This window comes from Mobula birostris, chromosome 21 (genome assembly GCF_030028105.1).
Source record: "Mobula birostris isolate sMobBir1 chromosome 21, sMobBir1.hap1, whole genome shotgun sequence".
In the NCBI taxonomy this organism is placed as follows: Eukaryota; Metazoa; Chordata; class Chondrichthyes; order Myliobatiformes; family Myliobatidae; genus Mobula; species Mobula birostris.
Genome location: NC_092390.1, coordinates 62875383 through 62898268, shown reverse-complemented (window position 1 = coordinate 62898268; position 22886 = coordinate 62875383). Strand labels below are relative to the sequence as shown.

Below are 22886 nucleotides of genomic sequence, written 5' to 3'. Positions count from 1 at the left end.
TGGAGTACGCCCACAACTGCCTGGTCAGCGCCGCTACCGGAATGTCTCCCTTTGAATGCCCCCTTGGTTATCAACCCCCTCTGTTTCCCACACATGAAGATGACATCGCTGTGCCTTCAGTTCAGGCCCATCTCCGCCGGTGCCGCAAGGTCTGGCAGGTTGCTCGCTCAGCCGACCGCAACCGGAGGATCGCCGATCACCACCAAATTTTAGTGCCCAACTATCGGCCTGGTCAGAAGGTTTGGCTCTTTTCAAAAGACATCCCCCTCAAGAATGAATCCAAGCGACTCAACCCTCATTACATCGGACCATTCGAAATTGAGAGCCTCCTCAACCTCTCGGTGGTCAAACTCAAACTGCCCAGATCTATGCACGTTCATCCCATGTTCCATGTCTCTCAACTGAAACCCATGTCTGTCAGCCCTTTGTGCCCTCCTGCTGAACCTCCTCCACCCGCCTGGGTCATTGACGATCACCCAGTGTACACCGTCCAGCGAATACTGGATGTACGCCACTGAGGCAGGGGTCTCCAGTAGCTGGTTGATTGGGAGGGATACGGTCCTGAGGAGCGCACCTGGATTCCCCGCTCCTTCATCTTGGACCCTTCCCCCATCCGAGGTTTCCATCGCAACAATCCAGACAAGCCTTGTGATTCGCCTGGAGACTCCCATTGAGTGGGGGTGTACTGTCATGGTCCCGACCATGAAGTCCCCATTTTCTCCTAATTCCCTGTGATGGCGACACACCTGGTTCTCATCAAGACCTGCAGCCTAAAACCTCAGCTTTGCATCCACTCGTTGCCAGATAGTTGTTTAGCCAGTGTGGTAATTAACATTCCTGGCCGCTTAGGATTGTGTATTCTAAGTTCTACTTCAGTACCAAGGTTTACCTGGGTAACTCTGTCTCTCCGTGTCAAGATAAGGATTCTAAGTTTTACTTCAGCACCGAGGATTACCTGTCTCTCCGTGTCAAGATAAGTATTAACAACCATATAACCATATAACATTCTAAGTCTTACTTCAGTACCAAGGTTTACCTGTGTAACTCTGTCTCTCCGTGTCAAGAAAAGTATTGCCTACCGCTTGTCTTTCTATGCTCCGTGTCAAGATAAGTTCTGCCTGCCTCCTGCTTTCCTGTTCACCCTGTTTGCCGTTCAGCTCCAGCCACCCCCACACCCTCATCTGCATCCGAACTCAATTCCCGTGCCTGTATCCTGCATCTGAGTTCACCCTGTTCCTTGGAACAATGTGAGACCACACTTAAGAGTATTGTGTGCAGTTTTGGGCTCCTTATTTTAGAAAGGATACACTGACATTGGAGAGGGTTCAGAGAAGATTCACAAGAATGATTCCAGGAATGAAAGGTTTACCATATGAGGAACATCTGGCAGCTCTTGGGCTGTATTTGCTGGATTTCAGGAGAATGAGGGGGGATTTCATAGAAATATTTGGAATGTTAAAAGGCCTGAACAGATTAGGTGTGTCAAAGTTATTTCCCATGGTAGGGGAGTTCAGGACAAGTGGGCACGACTTCAGGATTGAAGGATGTCCATTTTTAGCAGAGATACAGAGAAATTACTCAGAGGGTGGTACATCTGTGGAATCTGTTGCCATGAGCAGCTATGGAGGCCAAATCATTGGGTGCATTTAAGGCAGAGATAGATAGGTTCTTGATTAGCCAGGGCATCAAAGGGTATGGGGAGGAGGCAGGGGAGTGGGGGTGACTGGAAGAATTGGATCAGCCATGATGGAATGGCAGAGCAGACTCGATGGGCCAATGGCCTACTTCTGCTCCTATATCTTATGGTCTTATATTTTCAACTGATTTGCTTCTTTGAGAATTCATGCAGTGACACAAGCAGGAAATTAGCTGATGGTTTTGTTTTTCCCCTTTTTCCGAACCACAGCGACCATATGATATTGTTGCAAAATGCCAAAGACCTTCCTATAATCAACCAAGGCCAGGTCATTGGGTGTATTTAAGGTGGAGATTGCTAGGTTCTTGATTAGTCAGTGCGTGAGGTTACAAGGAGAAGGCAGGAGAATGGGGTTGAATGGATCAGTCATGATGAACTGGAAGACCAAACTCGAAGGGCAAATGGCCTAATTCTGCTCCTATGTCTTGTGGTCTTAAAGAGATAGTCCACATTTTCAAAAACCACTGCATGTAAAACTGTATTGCTTGTCAGAATATATAGTAACTGACCTATTTATAATGCTTGCACTTATTTTTTAGCATAACAAGGTCCAGGGTTCTTTTGAATGGAGAAGTGTTGAGTAGTGTAGATGAATTATAGTTTGATCTTTCTCAATCAAAAATAGTAGCTGAAAGCACTTATTAAAGTGTGTTTTGGCAATCCATCAGTACCTGGATTGCTGCCATACTCTAATGCAAGTCCCCTACTGTGAGAATGTAGTTGGTATTTCATTATCCATATATGCAACATTTTCTTTGAACAATGACGAAGGGCCATATTTACCTATAATTTGTACAGTATTGTGATGCAAACAGAAACGTATTGTGGTTAAAAGCAAGAATGCTCTGTGTTCGCTGGAGCAATAAACTGCAGAGGCTGTAAATTCAAAACAGATACATAAAACTCTGAAGCTCTCTGGAGGTCAATTAACATCTATTGGGAGGAGGTGGGGCTAAGAAAGCGAGTAGAAATCTGTCGCCAAATCTGGAAAAGAGTGAAATAAAAGGAAACTTTAAATTGATGAGGGGAAAAGTGTGAAGAAAACAAAAGGAATGTTAATGATATGGTGCAAACCAAAATTATCAATTTAACAACAACTTTACAGCCAATTGTTAGAGACAGAAGAGTGGGAGGAAAAGGTAAACCAATTGGAAGAGAGATATAATCATAGCTGTAAAAGGAGGAAAAAGTGATTACCTGAAATTGCTAAATCAGTAATGAGGGCTACAACTTGCCCAGATGAAAGATGAGCTGTTCTTGGTTTATGTTGCCCAATATTGCCAAAGATTAAGTGGTCATTGTGGGGGTGGGACAGAGAATCAGAATGGCAGGTGACGGCTCTACAGGCAATTGAGTAAATCATGCAAATCTGTATTGATCACTGTATGTTAAATATTAAATAGCTATTATTTACATTTATACCAAAAAGAATCGCTATCCCAAAATTTTAGATATGGAATAATTTTTTCTCTTACTGAATGCACAGTATGAACTGAATTGAATTGACTTCATTGCTTACATCCTTCATATACATGAGGATTATAAATCTTTGTTACATTTCCTCTAAATGTGCAATGTGCAATTATAGTCATGTATAATAAATATTATGTACAACAGGAAAGTCAATATAAGATAGAAATACAGTTGTGTCAGCATGAATTAATCTGTCCGATGGCCTGGTGGAAGAAGCTGTCACAAAGCCTGTTGGTCTTGGCTTTTGTGCTTTGGTAGCATTTCCCGGATGGTAGCAGCTGGAAAACCTCATGGTTGGGGTGATTTGGGTTCCCAATGATCCTTTGGGCCCTTTATACACACCTGTCTTTGTAAATGTCCTGAATAGTGGGAGGTTCACATCTACAGATGTGCTGGGCTGTCTGTACCACTCTCTGCAGAGTCCTGCAATTGAGGGAAGTACAGTTCCCATACCAGGCAGTGATGCAGCCAGTCAAGATGCTCTCAATTGTGTCACTGTAGAAAGCTCTTATGATTTGGGAGCCCATACCAAACTTCTTCAACCATCTGAAAAAAGGAGCTGAAGAGATTATGGAAGCATTAGGAATGATCCTTCAAGGATCACTTAGAAACATAGAAAACATAGAAAGCCTACAGCACAATACAGGCCCTTCGGCCCACAAAGCTTTACCAAACATGTCCTTACCTTAGAAATTACCTAGGGTTACCCATAGCCCTCTATTTTTCTGAGCTCCGTGCACCTGTCCAGGAGTCTCTTTAAAGACCCTATCGTATCTACCTCTACCACCCATTCGGCAGCCCATTCCACACACTCACCACTCTCGGTGAAAAAAAAATTACCCCTGCCATCTCCTCTGTACCTACTTCCAAGCACCTTAAAACTGAGCCCTCTTGTGCTAGCCATTCCAGCCCTGGGAAGAAGCCTCTGACTATCCAGACAATCAATGCCTCTCATCATCTTATACACCTCTATCAGATCACCTCTCATCCTCAGTCGCTCCAAGGAAAAAAGGCCGAGTTCACTCACCCTATTCTCATAAGGCACGCTCCCCAATCCAGGCAACATCCTTGTAAATTGCCTCTGCACTCTTTCTACAGTTTCCATGTACTTCCTGTAGTGAGGTGACCAGAATCGAGCACAGTACTCCAAGTGGGGTCTGACTAGGGTCCTATATAGCTGCAACATTACCTCTCGGCTCTTAAACTCAATCCCACAATTGACGAAGGATAATGCACAGTATGCTTTCTTAACCACAGAGTCAACCTGTACAGCAGCTTCGAGTGTCCTATGGACTCGGACCCCAAGATCCCTCTGATCCTCCACACTGCCAAGAGTCTTACCATTAATAGGACTTGATTCTGGAATAGTCCAAGAAACTAGAAAATTGCAATTATCATTCCACTCTTCAAAAAGGGAGAGAGGGAGGTAGAAGAAAGCAATTATGGGCCAGTTAGCCTGACCTCAGTGGTTGGGAAGATGTTAATTGTTAAGAATGAGATCTCAGGATACTTTGGAGGCACATGATAAAAAAGACCAAATGCCTACTTTCTAAGGGGAAAATCTTGCTTAACAAATCTATTCGAATTCTTTGATGAAATAACAAGCAGGATAGAGAAAGGAAAATCGTTGGACTTTCAGAAGGTATTTGACGTGGTGGTGCACAGAAGGCTGTTTAACAAGAGCCCATGGTGTAACTGGAAAAATACCAGCATGGAGAGAGTATTGGCTAATTGGTAGGAGGCAAAGACTGGTAATAAAGGGAGCCTTTTCTGGTTCGCTACCAGTTAGCGTTGGGATGTTTTGTTTTACATTATTCATCAATGATTCGAATGATAGAATTCATGGGTTTGTGGCTAAGTTAGCAGATGATATGAAGATAGGTGGAGGGGCAGGTAGTGTTGAGGAAGCAAGGAAGTTGCAAAAGGGATGGGATAGGAGAATGTGCAAAGAAATGGCAGATGGAATACAGTGTCGGGAAATATATGGTCATGCACTTTGGTAGAAGGAATAAAAGCATAGACTATTTTCTAAACAGGGAGAAAATTTTAAAAAAATCCAAGATGCAAAGTGTCTTTGGAGTTCTAGTGCAGGATTCCCTAAAGGTTAACTTGCAGGTCGAGTTGGTGGTAAGAAAAGCAAATGCAATGTTAACATTTATTTCCAGAGGACAAGAATATAAAAATCAAGATTGCAATGCTGAGGCTTTATAAGGCACTGGTGAGGCCACATTTGAGGATTGAGTGGTTTTGGGCCCCTTATCTAAGAAAGGATTCTTTTAGCCAGAGGGTGGTCATTCCAGCTGCCCAATCAGCAATGGGAGTAGCGTACAGTGAGGAGGTTTCTCACAGGTCAGCAGGAGCAGTGTAGAGAGGAGTAAATAAAAGTACAGAGGGGATAAGGGGATCAGCCATTGTTGGGAGTGGGCCAGTGATGAGAGTGGGAGTGTTAGGCTTTGGCTCGGAAGAAGTGCTGGCTCTGGGCAAGTTGTCCATCCAAGTTTCTGCAAGTTTTCGCTTTTTCTTACTGTGTAGTTTAAATGGCCGGTGTGTGTTCTTCATGCTGGACGTTGGAGGCCTGGGAGACTCAGAATCTCCCAAGGAACTACATCTGTGTGAAGTGCATCCAGCTGCAGCTCCGTGAAGACTGTGTTAGGGATCTGGAGCAGCAATTGGATGACCGTCAGCTTGTACGGGAGAGTATTGATCAGAGTTGCAGGGAAGTAGTCATCCCTAAGTTGTACGAGGTGGGTAGCTGGGTGATTGTCAGGAGAAGAAATGGTAAGGTGAATAGGCAGAGTACCCCTCAATAACGAGTATAATGTTTTGGACACTGTTGTGCAGAATGATCTCCAAGGCAAATGCCACAGATACCAGATTACTGGCACTGAGCATGGGTACGTGGTACAGAAGAGAAAGAGGGAGGAGAATGGTAATGATGGGGTATTCAATAGAGCAACAGACAGCAGATTCTGTGGATGTGAATGGGACACTCAAATGGTACGTTACCTCTAGGTGCCATTGTCAGGGATGGCTCAGATTGCGTCCACAGCATTTAGGAGAGGGAGGGAGAGCAGCCAGATGTCTTGGTACATGTTGTTACAAATGACATAAGAAGAGAAAGCAATGAGATCCCGAAGAGGGAATTTAGAGATCTAGGCAGAAAGATGAGAAACAGGACCTCCAAAGTAGTAATTTCTGGACTGCAACTTGTGCCATGCAACAGTGAGGGTAGAAACAGGATAGTTTGGCAGATAAATGTGTGGCTGATAAGCTCATGCAGGGGGCACGGCTTCAGGTTCTTGGATCATTGGGATCTTTTCTGAGGTAGGTATGACCTGTACAAAAGGGACAGGTTGCACCTGAACCCGAGGGGGACCAATATTCTTCGGGCAGGTATCTTAGAACTTTTGGGGAGGGTTAAACTAATTTGGCAGGGGGGACTGGAACTGGAGTGAAAGGACTCAGGATAGGATGGATGGTAAAAAAATGAAGAAAGCATCCAGTCAGACTGTCAGGAAGGGCAGGCATATGATAGGACAAAATTGCAGGCAGCAGTGTGGGTATCAGTGCATTAGGGATGCAGAATCAAAAAGAGGGAAGTAAATTCAGTACTCAGAGCATTATTTCTCAATGCATGGAGTATAAGAAATAAGGTGGATGTTCTTGCTGCACTATAACGGATTGTCAAGTATGATGTTGGGGCAATCACTGAATTGTGGCTGAAGGATGGTTGCAATTAGGAGTTGAATATCTAAGGTTACACATTGTATCAGAGGGATAGGAAGGTAGGCAGAGGGAGTGGTGTGGCTCTGCTGGTAAAGAATGATATCAGATAATTAGAAAGATGTGACGTAGGATCAGAAGATGTTGAATTCTTGTTGGTCGAGTTAAGAAAGTGCAAGGGTAAAGGGGCTCTGTTGACAGTTATATACAGGCCTCCAAACGGTAGCTGAGAACTGGACTACAGATTACAATGGGAAATAGAAAAGGTGGGTCAAAACGGCAATGTTATGATAGTCATGGGAGATTTTAACATACAGGTAGATTGGGAAAATCACATTGGTAATAGATCCCAAGACAGTGATTTTTGTTGAATGCCTACAAGATGGGCTTTTAGAGCAGTTTGTCATTGAGTCTACAAGGGGATCAGCTATACTGGATTGGGTGTTATGTAATGAACTGGAGGCGATCAGGGAGGTAAAAAAACCAGAGGACATGGGTTAAGGGTGAGGGGGGAAAGGTTTAAAGGGAACATTAGTGGGGGCTTCACACAGAGAGTGGTGGGAGTATGGAATGAGCTGCCAGACGAGGTGGTAAATGCGGGTTCGTTTTTAACATTTAAGAATAAATTGGACAGATACATGGATGGGAGGTGTATGGAGGGATATGGTCCGTATGCAGGTCAGTGGGACTAGGCAGAAAATGGTTCGGCACAGCCAAGAAGGGCCAAAAGGCCAGTTTCTGTGCTGTAGGTTCTATGGTAAAGAAACCCTTAGTTATCAGTGATCACAATATGATTGAATTCAACTTGAAATTTGATAGGGAGGAAGTAAGGTGTGACATAGCAGTATTTCAGTGAGTAAAAGAAATTACAGTGGTATAAGAGAGGATTTGGCCAAAGTAAATTGGAAGGAGATGCTGGCAGGATGACAGCAGAGCAGCAATGGCTTGAGTTTCTGGGAAAAATAAGGATGATACAGATAGATGTATTCCAAAAACAAAGAAATATTCAAATGGCAAAATTGTACTACTGTAGCTGAGAAGGAAAGTCAAAGCTGATGTAAAAGCAATAGAGAAGACATACAAAAAAGCAAAGATTAGTGGGAACACAGAGGATTAGGAAGCTTTTAAAAACCTATAGAAAGCAACAAAAAGAGTCATTAGGAGGGAAAAGATGAAATGTGAAAGCAAGTTAGCAAACAATACCAAGCTGGATAGAAAAAATTTATTCAAGTATATTAAAAAAATAAAAGAGAGATGAGAGTGGATATAGGACCACTTGAAATGGAGGCTGGAGATATAATAATGGGAGACAAGGAGATGGCAGATAAACTAAATGAGTATTTTGGATTAGCCTTCACTGTGGAAGACACTAGCAGTGTGCCAGGTGCTGAAAGCTGTGTGGGAAGAGAAGTGAGTGCAGTTACTATTGTAACCCTCAGGTTTGACTAGGAGAAGACAGCTTCTGGCCTCGCCAAACTTGAGAAATCTTGTTTGGGTGGATGCTGTATGATGTGCTCCCCTGTTACAAATCAGTATCAGGAAGTAACAAACAGTACACAATATGCAATTAAATGGCTGAGCTTTATAATTCCTAATTTGACTATAGGGTTAGTAAAGAAAACAAAATAGGGAAGGGCCCATTCTCATGAAACAGTCTACTGTGAAACGTTGGAGCTCACTGTTTTCCTGTCTCTTTGTTCTCTATCGATTTCCCCCAGGTGTCGTCGACTCCTCACCCCATTCCAGGTCCACTATGTCCTGCAGTCTATGACTTCCCCGTTTTGGTATCTTCTCTCTCCATCTTCCACTGAACAAAAGACCATGAAAGCTTCTCTTGGGCCCGCAAGAAAGAAAAACACCTCCCCTCATTGGCCAGCGTTACAGAAAAACCATTACATTAGCAGTGAGACCTTTCCCAGGTCATTACACGATTACAAGGGAGAAGGTGCTCAAAAAGCTGAAAGATCAGAAGGTAAATAAGTAACCAAGACCAGAGGAACTGCACCTTAGTGTTCTGAAAGAGGTAGTGGTAGAGATTGTGGAGGCACTAGTAATGATCTTTCAAGAATCATTGGACTCTGGCATGGTACCAGAGGATTGAAAAATAGCAAATGTCACTCTACTCTTTAAGAAAGGAGTGAGGCAGCAGAAAGGAAATTATAGTCCAGTTAGCCTGACCTCAGTGGTTGGGAAGATGTTGGAGTCAATTGTTAGGGATGAGGTCATGGGGTACTTAGTGACACGGGACAAAATAGGACAAAGTCAGCATGGTTTCCTTCAGTGAAAATCTAGCTTTTGGAATTCTTTGAGGAGATTACAAGTAGGATAGATAAAGGAGATGCAGTGAATATTCCACTAGGGGAGGGAAGGTATACTCTGGGGGAGGTATGACCTGTTCAAAAGTAATGGGTTGCACCTGAACCTGAGGGGGACCAATATTCTTGCGGGCAGGTTTGTTAGAGCTGTTGGGGACTAATTTGGTGGTGGGGGGGGGGAAGCGTAGCAACCGGAGTGAAGGGATTCAGGATAGGACGGATGATAAAAAAGTAAAAATAGCGTGCAGTCAGATTGTCAGGAAAAGCAGGCAGGTGATGGGACTTAGTTGAAGCCAACAGGCAGAGTATCAAATAATTAGGGATGCAAAATTGGAAAAGATAGGAAATACAGTACTCAAATACGGGTCACAGTTTGAGTATAAAGGGGAAGCCTTTTAGGACCGAGATTAGGAAAAACTTCTTCACACAGAGTGGTGAATCTGTGGAATTCTCTGCCGCAGGAAACAGTTGAGGCCAGTTCATTGGCTATATTTAAGAGGGAGTTAGATATGGCCCTTGTGGCTACGGGGATCAGGGGGTATGGAGGGAAGGCTGGTGCAGGGTTCTGAGTTGGATGATCAGCCATGATCATAATAAATGGCGGTGCAGGCTCGAAGGGCCGAATGGCCTACTCCTGCACCTATTTTCTATGTTTCTATGTTTCAAGGTGTTGTATCTGAATACGTGTAGTATAAGAAATAAGGTGGATGATCTTGTCGTGCTATTACAGAATGCCAGGTATGATGTTGTGGCCATCACTTAATCTTGGCTGAAGGATGGTTGTAATTGGGAGCTGAATCTCCAAGGTTACATGTTATATTGGAGGGATAGGAAGGCAGGCAGAGGGGGTAGTGTGCCTCTAATGGTGAAGAATGGCATCAAATCAGTAGAAAGATGTGACGTAGGATCGGAAGATGTTGAATCCTTGTGGGTTGAGTTAAGAAACTGCAAAGGTAAATGGACGTTGAAGGCAGTTATATACAGGCATCCCAACAGTGGAGAGGAGGTGGACCACAGGTTACAACAGGTAATAGAAAAGGCGAGTCAAAAGGACACTGTGATTTTAATATGCAAGTCAATTGGGAAAATCAAGTTGGTAATGTATCTCGAGAGTGAGTTTATTGAAGCCTAAGAGATAGCTTTTTAGAGCGCTTTGTCGTTGAGTCTACCAGGGGATCTGTTATACTGGATTGGGTGTTATGTAATGAACCAGAGGCGATTAGGAAGCTTAAAGTCAAAGAACCCTTAGGACCCAGTGATCAAAATATGATTGAGTTCAACTTGCAATTTGATAGAGAGAAAGTAAAGTCTGGGTGTAGCAGTGTTTCAGTGGAAATTACAGTGGTATGAGAGAGGAGTTGCCAGCAGAGTAGCAATGGCGTGCGTTTCCAGGAAAAATGAGGAAGGTGCAGGACATGTGTATTCCAGAAATGAAGAAATACTCAAGTGGTAAAATAGTACAACCTCGGCTGACAAGGTAAGTCAAAGATATTATGAAAGCAAAAGAAAGGGCACACCACACAGCAAAAATTAGTGGGAAGATAGAGGATTGGGAAGTTTTTAAAAACCTACAGAGAGCAACTAAAAATCATTAGAAGGGAAAAGATGAAATATGAAAGCAAGCTAGCAAATAATATCAAAGCGGATAGTAAAAGTTTTTTCCAATACGTTTTTAAAAAAAAAAGAGCAATGAGCGTGGATATAAGACCACTTGAAAGTGAAGCAGGAGAAATAATAATGGGGGACAAGATGTTGATGAACTAAATGAGTGTTTTGCATCAGTCTTCAATGTTGAAGACACTAGCAGTATGCCTGATGTTGTAGTATGTGAAGGAAGAGAAGTAGGTACAGTTACCATTACAAGACAGAAGGTGCTCAAAAATCTGAAAGACCTAAAGGTATATGTCACCCAGACCAGATGAACTGCACCCTATGGTCCTAAAAGAGGTAGCATTAGAGATTGTGGTGGCATTAGAAATGATCTTTCAAAAATCATTGGAGTCTGGTATGATGCCAGAGGACTAGAAAAGTGTAAATGACACTCCACTGTTTAAGGAAGGAGGAAGGCAGCAGAAAGGATAGACCAGTTACCATGACCTTAGTGGCTGGGAAGATGTTAGAATCAATTGTTAAGGATGAGGTGATGGAGTACTTGGTGACACAGGACAAGACAGTACAAATTCAGCATGGTTTCCTTCAGGGGAAATCCTGCCTGACGAAGCTGTTGGAATTCTTTGAGGAGATTACAAGTAGGATAAATAAAGGGGATGTAGTGGATGTTGTATATTTGGACTTTCAGAAGGCCTTTGACAGGTGCCACACATTACCAAGTTAAGAGCCCATGGAATTACAGGAAAGTTACTAGCATGGTTGGAGTATTGGCAGTGAGTAGGATTAAAGGATCCTTTTTTGGTTGGCTGCCAGTGACTAGTGGTGTTCTGCAGGGGTCGGTGTTGGGACCACTTCTTTTTTATGCTGTACACCTGTATATAAATGATTTAGATGATGGAATAGATGACTTTGCTGCCAAGTTGGCAGATGATACAAAGATTGGTGGAGGGGCAGGTAGTATTAAGGAAACTGGTAGTATGCAGAAGGACTTAGTTAAGGAGAATGGGTAAGAAAGTGGGAAATGAAATAAGTGTTGGAAAATGCACGGTCATGCATATTTGGTAGTAGAAATAAATGTGTGGACTATTTTCTAAATGGGGAAAAAATCCAGGAATCTGAGATGCAGAGGGACTTGGAGTCCTTGTGCAGAACACCCTGAAGGTCAACTTGCAGGTTGAGTCAGTGGTGAGGAAGGCAAATGCCATGTTAGCATTCATTTCAAGAGGTCTAGAATACAAGAGCAGGGATGTGATGCTGAGGCTTTATAAGGCACTAGTGAGGCCTCACCAGTATTGGGAACAGTTTTGGGCCCCTCATCTCAGAGAAGATGTGCTGGCATTGGAGAGGGGCCATTGGAAACTCACAAGGATAATTCCAGGAATGAAAGGGTTATCATACAAGGAATGTTTGATGGCTCTGGGTCTGTACTTGCTGGACTTCAGAAGAATGAGCGGGGGAATCTCATTGAAATCTTTTGAATATTGAAAGGCCTAGATGTGGAAAGGATGTTTCCCATGGTGGGAAAGTCTAGGACAAGAGGGCACAGCCTCAGACTAGAGGGGCACTCTTTCAAAACAGAGATGCAGAGAAATTACTTTAGCTGAAGGGTAGTAAATTTGTGGAATTTGTTGCCACATGCAGCTGTGGAGGCCAGGTCATTGGGTGTATTTAAATCAGAGATTGATAGGTTCATGATTGGACATGGCATCAAGGGTTACGGGGAGAAGGCCAGGAACTGGGATTGAGGATGAGATAGAAAAAGGGATCAGCCATGATTAAATGACGGAGCAGACTCCATGTGCCAGGTGGCCTAATTCTGCTCCTATGTCTTATGGTGTATATTTGGATTTTCAGAATACCTTTTCACAAGGTGCCACACATGAGGCTGCTTACCAGGTTAAGAACCCATGTTATTACAGAAAAGTTACTCGCATGGTTAGAGCATTGGCTGTTTTGTAGGAGGTAGCGAGTGGGAATAAGAGCATTCGTTACTGGTTGGCAACAAATGACTATTGGTGTCTGCAGAGGTCGATGTTGGGACTGCTTTTTATGCTGTAAATCAATGATTTAGATGATGGAATAGATGGCTTTGTTGCCAAGTTTGCAGATGCTACGAAGATTGGTGGAGGTGCAGATAGTGTTGAGGAAATGGTAAGGCTGCAGGAGGTCTTAGACATATTAGGAGATTGGGCAAGAAAGTGGCAAATGAAATATAATGTTGGAAAATGCATGGTCATGCATTTTGATAGAAGAAATAAATGTGCAGACTCTTTTCTAAATGGGGAGAAATTCCAAAAATCAGAGATGCAAAGGGACTTCGGCAGAACACCCTAAAGGTTAACTTGCAGGTTAAGTCGGTGGTGAGGAAGGCAAATGCAATGTTAGCATTCATTTCAAGAAGTCTAGAATATAATAGCAGGGATGTGATGCTGAGGCTTTATAAGGCACTGGTGAGGCCTCACCTTGACTGTTGTGAATAGTTTTGGGCTCCTTATATAAGAAAAGATGTGCTGCCATTGAAGAGGGTTCAGAAGAGATTCACAAGGATGATTCCGGGAATGAAAGGGTTAACATATGAGGACTGTTTGATGGCTCTGGGCCCATACTCACTGGAATTTAGAAAGATGAGGAGGGATATCATTGAAACATTTTAATTGTTGAAATGCCTATACAGAGTAGATGTGGAAAGGAGTTTCCCATGGTGGGAGAGTCTAGGACAAGAAGGCACAGCCTCAGAATAGAGGGACATCCATTTAAAACAGAAGTGCGGACAAATTTCTTTTGCCAGAGGATGGTGAATTTGTGGAACTTGTCCTGAGTAATGATAAGCTCATTATCCATCTGCACCACTCTCCGCAGTGTCCTGCGGTTGAGGGAAGTACAATTTCCATACCAGGCAGTGATACAGCCAGTCAGGATGCTCTTAATTGTGCCCCTGTAGAATTTAGGGACTCGTCAAATTTCTTTAACCATCTGAGCTGAAAGAGGCGCTAGTGTGCTTTTCTCACCAAACAGCCGGTACGTACAGACCAAGTGAGATTCTCGTGATGTGTATACCAAGGAACTTGAAGCTGTCCACCCTCTCATCCCCAGATCCATTGATGTCAACAGGGGTTAGCCTGTTTCCGTTCCTCCTGTAAGCCACAACCAGCTCCTTTGTTTTTGCGACATTGATGGAAAGGTTGTTTTTTTGACACAACTGTGTCAGGATAATGATTTCTTCTCTGTAGGTTGTCTCGTTATTATTTGAAGTAAGGCCAATCAATGTACAGTGACAATGGTGGATGTTCTGAAGCAGGAGGGCTCTCAACACTGGGAGAGGGAGAGATCAAAAATGTCTGCAAACACACCTGCTAGTTGTGCCGTGCACATTCTGAGTACCCACCCTGGGACACCGTCCGCTCCCACAACCTTGCAGCTATCTACTTGTTGGAAACACCTGTGTACTTCAGCCTCAGAGAGGATCAAGGTGCAGGTTGCATCGGCTGTCCTCAGGGGCTCAGTGTTGTCGACATTGAACCTAGCATAAAAAAGAGATAGCTCATCTGGGAGAGAGGCAGCGATGTTGGCAGCGCCACTGCGTTTAGCTTTGAAGTCTGTGAATGTGTGCAGACCTTGCCGTAAGCTGTGTGTGTTGTTGGAGATAGCACATATGGTTATTAGTTCAGAAAAACAGTCACAAAGAGAAAAAAATCCTCCTTAACTTTTCAGGAAACATAAAACATTCGGTAGCAATCTTCTTTCTTTGATCTCCCTGTTGACATTCACCCTTCAAACAAGCCTGAAACAGAATGACTGATAATTTTACTCATTACTGCTTCCCTGTAGTGAAAAAACTGACTTTGCTTTTAGTTACAAAATTAAACATAAAAATCAGGAGAGGAAACTGAGCTTAAGTAAAAAATTATTTTGCAATAGGAAAGTAGAGAGCAACAGCCATATAGGCAGAATACACAAAGCACTGGAGAAAACCAGTCAATCAGGCAGCATCTCTGGAAGGAAATGGACAGTTGATGTTCCAGATCAAGACTTTATAAGGAAACTCCATCTCTCTTCATGGATGCTGCCTGACCTACTGATTTCCTCAAGTGCTTTGTGTGCTTCAGATTCCAGCATCTGTAGTCTCTTGCATCTCCAGCTGTACAGGCTGTCCCTGAGCTATGAACCCCTGGCCTGTAGACAAATGAACAAACAAACTCTCCTAACATTATTAAATTCCAAAGTTTAAACTACAAACATATGCTTATTACTGCAAATAGCAGAAATAGTTTCCTCTTGCTCACTTTGTAATTTTTCTTTTTTTTTCAGTCTTCTGTGCATTTGATGCTATTCATTATAATACTGTCAAGGTATGGTTACAATATCCAGAGACCTTTGTCTTTTTTCTGACTTGGACAAAAATAACTTATGAACATATGTAAAAATGGAAACACATAAAATGCAACAATGGAAAAGAATAAACAGTTGACACAAAATAATCGCAGATGCTGGGGGCAAAGCAGCACTCACAACACGCTGGAGGAACTCAGCAGATCGGGCAGCATCCGTGGAAACGATCAGTCGACGTTTCGGGCCTGACGAAGGATTCCGGCCCGAAACGTCGACTGATCGTTTCCACGGATGCTGCCTGACCTGCTGAGTTCCTCCAGCATGTTGTGAGTGTTGCAATAAACAGTTGACGTTTCAGGCTGAGAAGGAAGATGCCTGAATAAAAAGGTGGGGGAGGGGAAAGAGGCTAGCTGAAAAGTGATAGGTGAAGCCAGGAGTGGGAAAGGGCAAGAGCTGGAGAACAAAGAATCAGATAGGAGTGGAGAATGGATCATGGGAGAAAGGGAAGGAGGAGGGGACACAGGGGGAAGCAATAGTCAGGTGAGAAGAAGTAAAAGGTCAGAGTGAAGAATGGGGTGGGGGGGTAATTTGTTCACTGGAGGGAGAAATCAATATTCATGCCATCAGGTTGGAGGACAGCAGATGGCATATAAGATTTTGCTCCTCCATCCTGAGGGTGGTCTCATCTTGGCATAAGAGGAGGCCATGGATGAACACAGTGGAATGGGAATTGGAATTAAAATATTTGGCCACCAGGAAGTCCTGCTTGTGGCAGATGATGCATAGGTGCTCGAAAAAGCAGTGTCCCAATTTATGACAAGTCTCGCCAATGTAAAGGAGGCTGCATTGGGAGCACTGGATACAATAGATGACCCTAGCAGATTCACAGGTGGTGTTACCTTACCTGGAAGGACTGTTGGGGCCCTGAATGGAGGTGAGACATTTGGGCAGGTGTGGCACTTAAGTCTCTTGCAGGGATAAGTGCCTAGAGGGAGATTAGTGGGGAGGGAGAGATTCCTGTGGAAAGCGGTGGGGAGGTAAAGGTCTGTTTAGTGGTAGGATCCCTTTGTAGGTGGCGGTAGTGGAGGATAATGCATTGGATGTGAAGGCTGATGGGGTGATAGGTGGTGAAGACAAGAGGGACGCTATCACTATTAAAATTGTGTTAAGTTTACACACTGTAAATATGAATAAACTTAATGTAAGTTTGTTTTTAATAGGGAATGCAAAACTATAAGATCTGTTGCTTGTTCAGTATAATAAATGAAGTGTATGATATTAGAATATGGAAACGCATTTTCTAATCACAGTTCATTCTTAGCCTGCATATATTGCTGCAAACATTGATTTCTGATTATTATCTATCAAGTGCAATGTGCAACTGGTACTTAGTTAATGATAGAGGGTTTCATGTAACTGAAATAGTTGTGCAGATGAATAGTTTTATAACATATACACAATCAAAGACACTTAAAACACTTAAGATATTAAGTCACCATTAATTGGTTATGATTATACTGAATTGACACAAACCATGCAAGATTACTTTCTAGAAACTCTGCTTATGTTTGTCTTAAATGTACTTGAGAACCTGATCAATGGTAATTAATGCTAATTGGTTTCAACATGAAATGACAGTGGAACTTCACTCAGAAACTCCTCCAGTTTAATAAAGGGAAAATTCTCTATTTTAAACTGTTTTACAAAGTTATAAAAATATCGTATTTTGTAGTGAATTAGCATTGCCTTCATATACTGGGTGATTACTATTAAGAATGTATAAAAATATTAACTGCAGTATCAGCTGAAGTAATTTCTACAATCACCTCATATGTGTCATCATTAGTTTGGGACAATTCTTCACTTGTCTTCAAATAAAATCTTTTGACAATTAGGTTACTGCTTCAAGCCCTAAACAATATGCCTGTAGTTCAACTTAGTTGCTTAGATTGTGTCTTTTCTGGATCAAGATCTTTCTCTTCTTCACGAATGACAGGAAATTGATGTTGAGGTGATTGACCTATTTAAAAAAAGTAAGTTACAGTTAAGTAGGGTTTGTCAAAATTATACTTTGAATTTATTGTTGTGTGGTATTAGCAAATAAGAAATAAACACCTAAATTTATGTCAGATTTTTAAAAATATACCAAACCAAATTACTAATGAGTTCATAAAATTTCTTATATATTTAAGCTACCATTTATATGCTACAATTTTCACTCACTATTTCACCATTTAAATAAACACTAGTTTATAGAGAACACACTAAGTGAAAAATAAAATTATTCAACATTTACAGCATTTGGAGAATGAAAAGCATTATAATAATGCCGGCTTTCAATTTAGGGGATGGTTATTGATGTGAAATACTAAATTCGGTAGTACAATAATGAAGTGATTGTAGATATAGCCTCCTGATTGAAGACAATTGGTATTTATGTACATCCAGTACCATTAAGTTGTCAGTTACATGGACCAATGCAGCTTTTGGCAAATGCTTTCTTTTCTTTTGGACAGAGTGTGATTTGCTGACTCGTAGGATTCTCATTCCCTCTAGCTGCGCAATTTCTGTCACTCCTCCCATAATCTTTGTCTCCCATTCTCTGCAAGCTGAAAAGGAATAAAATGAAGCCGCTCATACCCAATGCTCCCCTCTGAGCCAATTCTTCTTCAATGGCCAGCAGACGGTTGTATTTTGCCACCCGCTCTCCATGACATAGACCTCCCAGTTTGATGAACCTGGCCCCTAGACCAACAGCCTGAAGGGAATGAAAACCAACAAATGTGGTTAGTTTGAAGTTTTAGGAATTGAAATAGACAAAAGCTGTTAATGATGTTGGTGGGCGGGAGAGGGGGGAAGTGTAGTGGAATTCATTCTAAGAAGTTTAACAGTATCCAGCTTAAAGTAAGTATTAACAAATAGAAGAACTGTCATTATTAGCATGTATAATTTGTATTGTAAAATAAAAAAACACATTAAAACAGGAAAGGCCTGTTCATTATTTTTCACTAGAAGCATAAAGGATATGGACAGATATTAGTTCACTGAAAAGCACAATGCATGGAAATAGCAGGGTAACTATCTATTCTTTGCACCTAAACCTGATTTAAAAGCTTACCACAAAATATTTTCTTTACAAGTTCTAAAATCTTTTACATAAATGTGATAAAAATTAGAGTCCTAAATAGGTCTGAAATATTAACATAGATTATGGGTTAAACTACAACTTCTGAATCTGAATTCAATTGTTAGCTAAAACGGAAAAAAAGTTTGAACAAAGTATATGGTAATTTAGATCTGCCATTTGAAGAATTCTGATTGTACGTGATTTAACTACCATTTTCACCTTGACTACTACAATGATGTTTGAATTTCAACTGTATTTTCCCTGGTTGTTGTAGGAATAGTAATGACATATGGTGCTGCAATTAATTAGTTCTATAGATTTAAAACAGCTAAACTAAACTGAGCTGCAAGATTTAACTGAATGAGTTATTTGTAAGAAAGTTGCTAATTGTATTCTATGAAGTTAGGTCATAGTGAATTGAATTGACTTTATTTCTTACATTCTTTACATACATGAGGAGTAAAAATCTTTTCGTTACATTTCCATCTCAATGTACAATCATAGTAATTTATAATAAACAGAACAGTTAATGTGATATAGAGTACACTCAAATCAGCATGAGTTCATCAGTCTGATGACCTGGTGGAAAAAGCTGTCCCGGAGCCTGTTGGTCCTGGCTTTTATGCTGTGGTACGGATTCCTGATGGCAGCAGCTGGAATGGATTGTGGTTGGGATGACTTGGGTCCCCAATGATCCTACGGGCCCTTTTTACACACCTGTCCTTGTAAATGTCCTGAATCATGGGAAGTTCACAACTACAGATGCGCTGGGCTGTCCACACCACTCTCTGCAGAGTCCTGCGATTAAGGGAGGTACAGTTCCCATACCAGGCAGTGATGCAGCCAGTCAGGAGGCTCTCAATTGTGCCCCTGTAGAAAGTTCTAAGGATCTGGGGGCCCATACCAAACTTCCTCAACCGTCTGAGGTGAAATAGGCACTGTTGTGCCTTTTACACTACACAGCTGGTGTGTACAGACCATGTGAGATCCTCGGTGATGTGGATACTGAGGAACTTGAAGCTATTTACCCTCTCAACCCCAGATCCACAGATGTCAATATGGGTTAGCCCATCTCCATTCCTCCTGAAATCCACAACCAGCTCCTTTATTTTTGTGACATTGAGGGAGAGGTTGTTTTCTTGACACCACTGTGTCAGAGAGATGACTTCTTCCCTGTAGGCCACCTTGTTATTGTTTGAGATAAGGTCAATCAATGTAGTGTTGTTGGCAAATTTAATTAGCAGATTGGAGCTGTGGGTGGCAATACAGTAATTGGTGTATAGGGAGTAAAGAAGGGGACTCAGTACGTATCCCTGAGTGGCTCCTGTATTAAGAGTCAGAGGGTTGAAAGTGAGGGAGCCCACTCTTACAACCTGCTGGTGATCTGACAGGAAGTCCAGGATCCAGCTGCACAAGGCAGGGTCAAGGCCAAGGTCTCTGAGCTTCTTGTCGAGCCTGGATGGAACTATGCTGTTGAATGCTGAATTGTAGTCCAAGAACAGCATTCTCACATAAGCATCCTTCTCCAGATGTGAAAGGATATGTGTATAGCTTACTATGTCAGCTAGGCTGTTGTCAGTGGTATCTTCTTCTGTCAGACCTGGTATAAATCTGCAATCATTGTCTGAAATGTTAAAAAAAATTTGATTAGTTAAGTGATCACTTATTTTTAATTTTTTCCCCCCAAGGCAGATTACCTGGAATTTCATACACATCATTCTGATTGCCAGCTGGCTTGTTGAGAATAAAAGTTGGGAAGTTAAAATGCAGCTGTATAAAATTTTGTTTAGTTCTTTTTGGAGTATTGTATCCATTTCTGAAAAGTGTGGAAGCTTTGGAGAGGGTGCAGAAGAGTTTTACCGGGATTAGAGAGATTGGATAAATTTAGTTTGTTTCATCCAGAGCATCAGAAGTTGAGAAGTGATAGAAGAAAAATTAATTTTTGAACACAGAGAATGATAGGTGCAGTGCCTGGAACATGCTGCCATGTGGACAGCAACATTTAAAAGGCTTTTAGATAGGGGCATGAACAGGCTAGGGATGGAAGTATAGAGACCATGTGCAGACAGATGGGATTGGTTCAGATTGTCATCATGGCCAGTAAAGATGTCATGGCCAAGTGGTCTGTTCCTACACTCTGCACTTTACTGTTCTATGTTCCATAAGGCCTATCTCAACTAGACTTTTAAAACAAACAATCATTTCCGGCAAAGCAGCATCTTAATTGCATGATTTCCAATCTATCCTGCTGCAATTAGTGTTCACGATTAACTTACTCTACTTTGGAGAAAGCAAAAGCAGCTTGGATATGCAAACACGAGGAATTCTGCAGATGCTGGAAATTCAAGCAACACACATCAAAGTTGCTGGTGAACCCAGCAGGCCAGGCAGCATCCCTAGGAAGAGCTACAGTCGACGTTTCAGGCCGAGACCCTTCGTCTCGGAGGGTCTTGTGGAGCACCTGAGCTCAGTCCTCATGGTGAGTGCATATGTTCCATTTCATGTCACTTTAAATCTCAATCCCATTCCTATTCCAATCACTCTTCAGCCTCCTCCATCCTCTTAGTGAAGCCCAACATAAACAAGAACAACATCTATCTACTACTGCCTACTTTTGAATGTTTTCAAATGAGAATTTTTCTTCTTCAGGAAACCTGCTGTTTCTTCGTTTGCCATCATGGTTATGTCCCTTTTTCATCTGGTTTCTACGTTATGATTCCCAAATGTTCAGAACTCAAGCTCTTTGTCACCTGATCTTGTCTTGACCAATCTGCATAAAATTTTTAATCTCACTCACCCACCAACCACCCAAAGCCTGCTTCCTCAAGATGATTTGAAAACTGTACCTTTTCAATCTTTCTCCAGTTCTGAGTAAGGATCTGTGCTCTGAAATGTTAACTGGTTTCTCTTTCTACAGATGCTGCTTGACTGGCTGAATTCTTCCAGTATTTTATGTTTTTACTACAATATCCCATTCCCAGATCCTTCATAATCTTTACTGAATTATTGGGATTGAAGGCATTCATTTGTTTCTAGACATCCCCTTGATCTTGCCCATCTAGTTCTGTAACTTCATTCAACCCAGCCCACTCCATATAACCAACTTTTCTCAAATGTATCTGAAATGATTATCCCACTGTCAACTATATTACTATGTGATTTTAGCCCACTCTCAAAAACAGATGTTCACCCATTTGTACCTTTCTGCGGCTTTAAACAACTTCACAAAGCTCAGTTCTTCAAGGGTATTTTCAATCTCATTTCACTGTCAACTTGGAAGATTTTCTATTTAACAGATTCTGTGTGAATTTTGTTATAGTTGACAGGGATATTGAATTATTTTATGAACAGAAATGGAATGCAGCAATTTCAATGATAATTATTTTAAAAGTAGTGACAATAACTTCAGTATATTTCTAGCTCCTAAATAACATACCTTCCAATAATTTTGCAATATGAATTAAATTTGAAATTGTGGTTTGATTGGCATGTTTCAATACCAGACCACTGCATTGATTCACACCCAGGCCATCTGTTAGGAGCTTGTCTATTGACCTTGAAGCTGCATCAGCCAGGATATAACATCGGGGACTAAGAAGACTACATAGTTTATTCCACTGTTCAACATCCTGAATTGGAAAACAAATAGATTATTGTTTTGGTGCTAAATGTATAGATTTGTTTTTTTAAATTAACTCAGATAATTAAATAACAATATTTCATTAATTTTGTAGTATAAATGCAGTAAAGCATTAATGTTTCAAAGGAGGCTTAACAAAATTTAACAGTGTGCTACATGGTATATTAAAACTGATGCAAATGGTAATGCTGCTGGTTCATAGAGGCTGGTGGTGGCTTGTTAATTGTAGATGATCTGTCTAGAAAGGATGCAAACACAAGAGATGAATAAGGAAAGAAAATAAATAAAGGCTTCAACTAGAACCATAGTACTATAGAACACTACAGCACAGAAAACAGGCCATTCGGTCCTTCTAGTCTGTGCCGAAAAATTATTCTGCTAGTCCCATTGACCTGCATCCAGTCCATAACCCTCCAGACCTCTCCCATCCATGTACCTATCCAATTTACTCTTAAAACTTAAGAGTGAGCCTGCATTTACCACGTCAGATGGCAGCTCATTCCACACTCCCACCACTCTGAGTGAAGAAGTTCCCCCTAAGCCTTTCCCCTTTCACCCTAAAGCTGTGTCCTCTCATATTTCTCTCTCCTAATCTAAGTGGAAAGTGCCTATTCACATTTACTCTGTCTATACCCCCTCATAATTTTGTAAACCTCTATCAAATCTCCCCTCATTCTTCTACGCTCCAAGGAACAAAGTCCTAACCTGTTCAATCTTTCCCTGTATCTCAACTCCTGAAGACCTAGCAACATCCTAGTAAATCTTCTCTGCACTCTTTCAATCTTACTGATATCCTATAGTTAGGTGACTGGAAATGTACACGATACTCCAAATTTGGCCTCACCAATCTCCCCATAACATCCCAACTCCTATACTCAATATTTTGATTTATGAATGCTAGGATGCCAAAAGCCTTCTTTACAACCCTGTCTACATGTGACGCCACTTTCAGGGAATTATGTATCTGAACTC

General features: G+C 41.8%; 1 protein-coding gene across 4 annotated transcripts in view; it reads right to left on the bottom strand.

Annotated features, from left to right (window-relative positions):
• Positions 1-16804: 16804 nt before the first annotated feature.
• Positions 16805-22886, bottom strand: part of eno4 (enolase 4) — a 100805-nt gene continuing 94723 nt past the window's right edge. For all 4 annotated transcript variants that reach the window (XM_072239808.1, XM_072239811.1, XM_072239809.1 and 1 more), the window contains 4 exons: positions 21711-21903; positions 19831-19898; positions 17788-17905; positions 16805-17167 (listed from right to left, as the gene is read on the bottom strand). In XM_072239808.1, the coding sequence (XP_072095909.1) occupies positions 17079-17167; positions 17788-17905; positions 19831-19898; positions 21711-21903 (468 nt within the window). In that variant the 3' untranslated portion in view covers positions 16805-17078. The remainder of the gene's footprint in view (positions 17168-17787; positions 17906-19830; positions 19899-21710; positions 21904-22886) is intronic.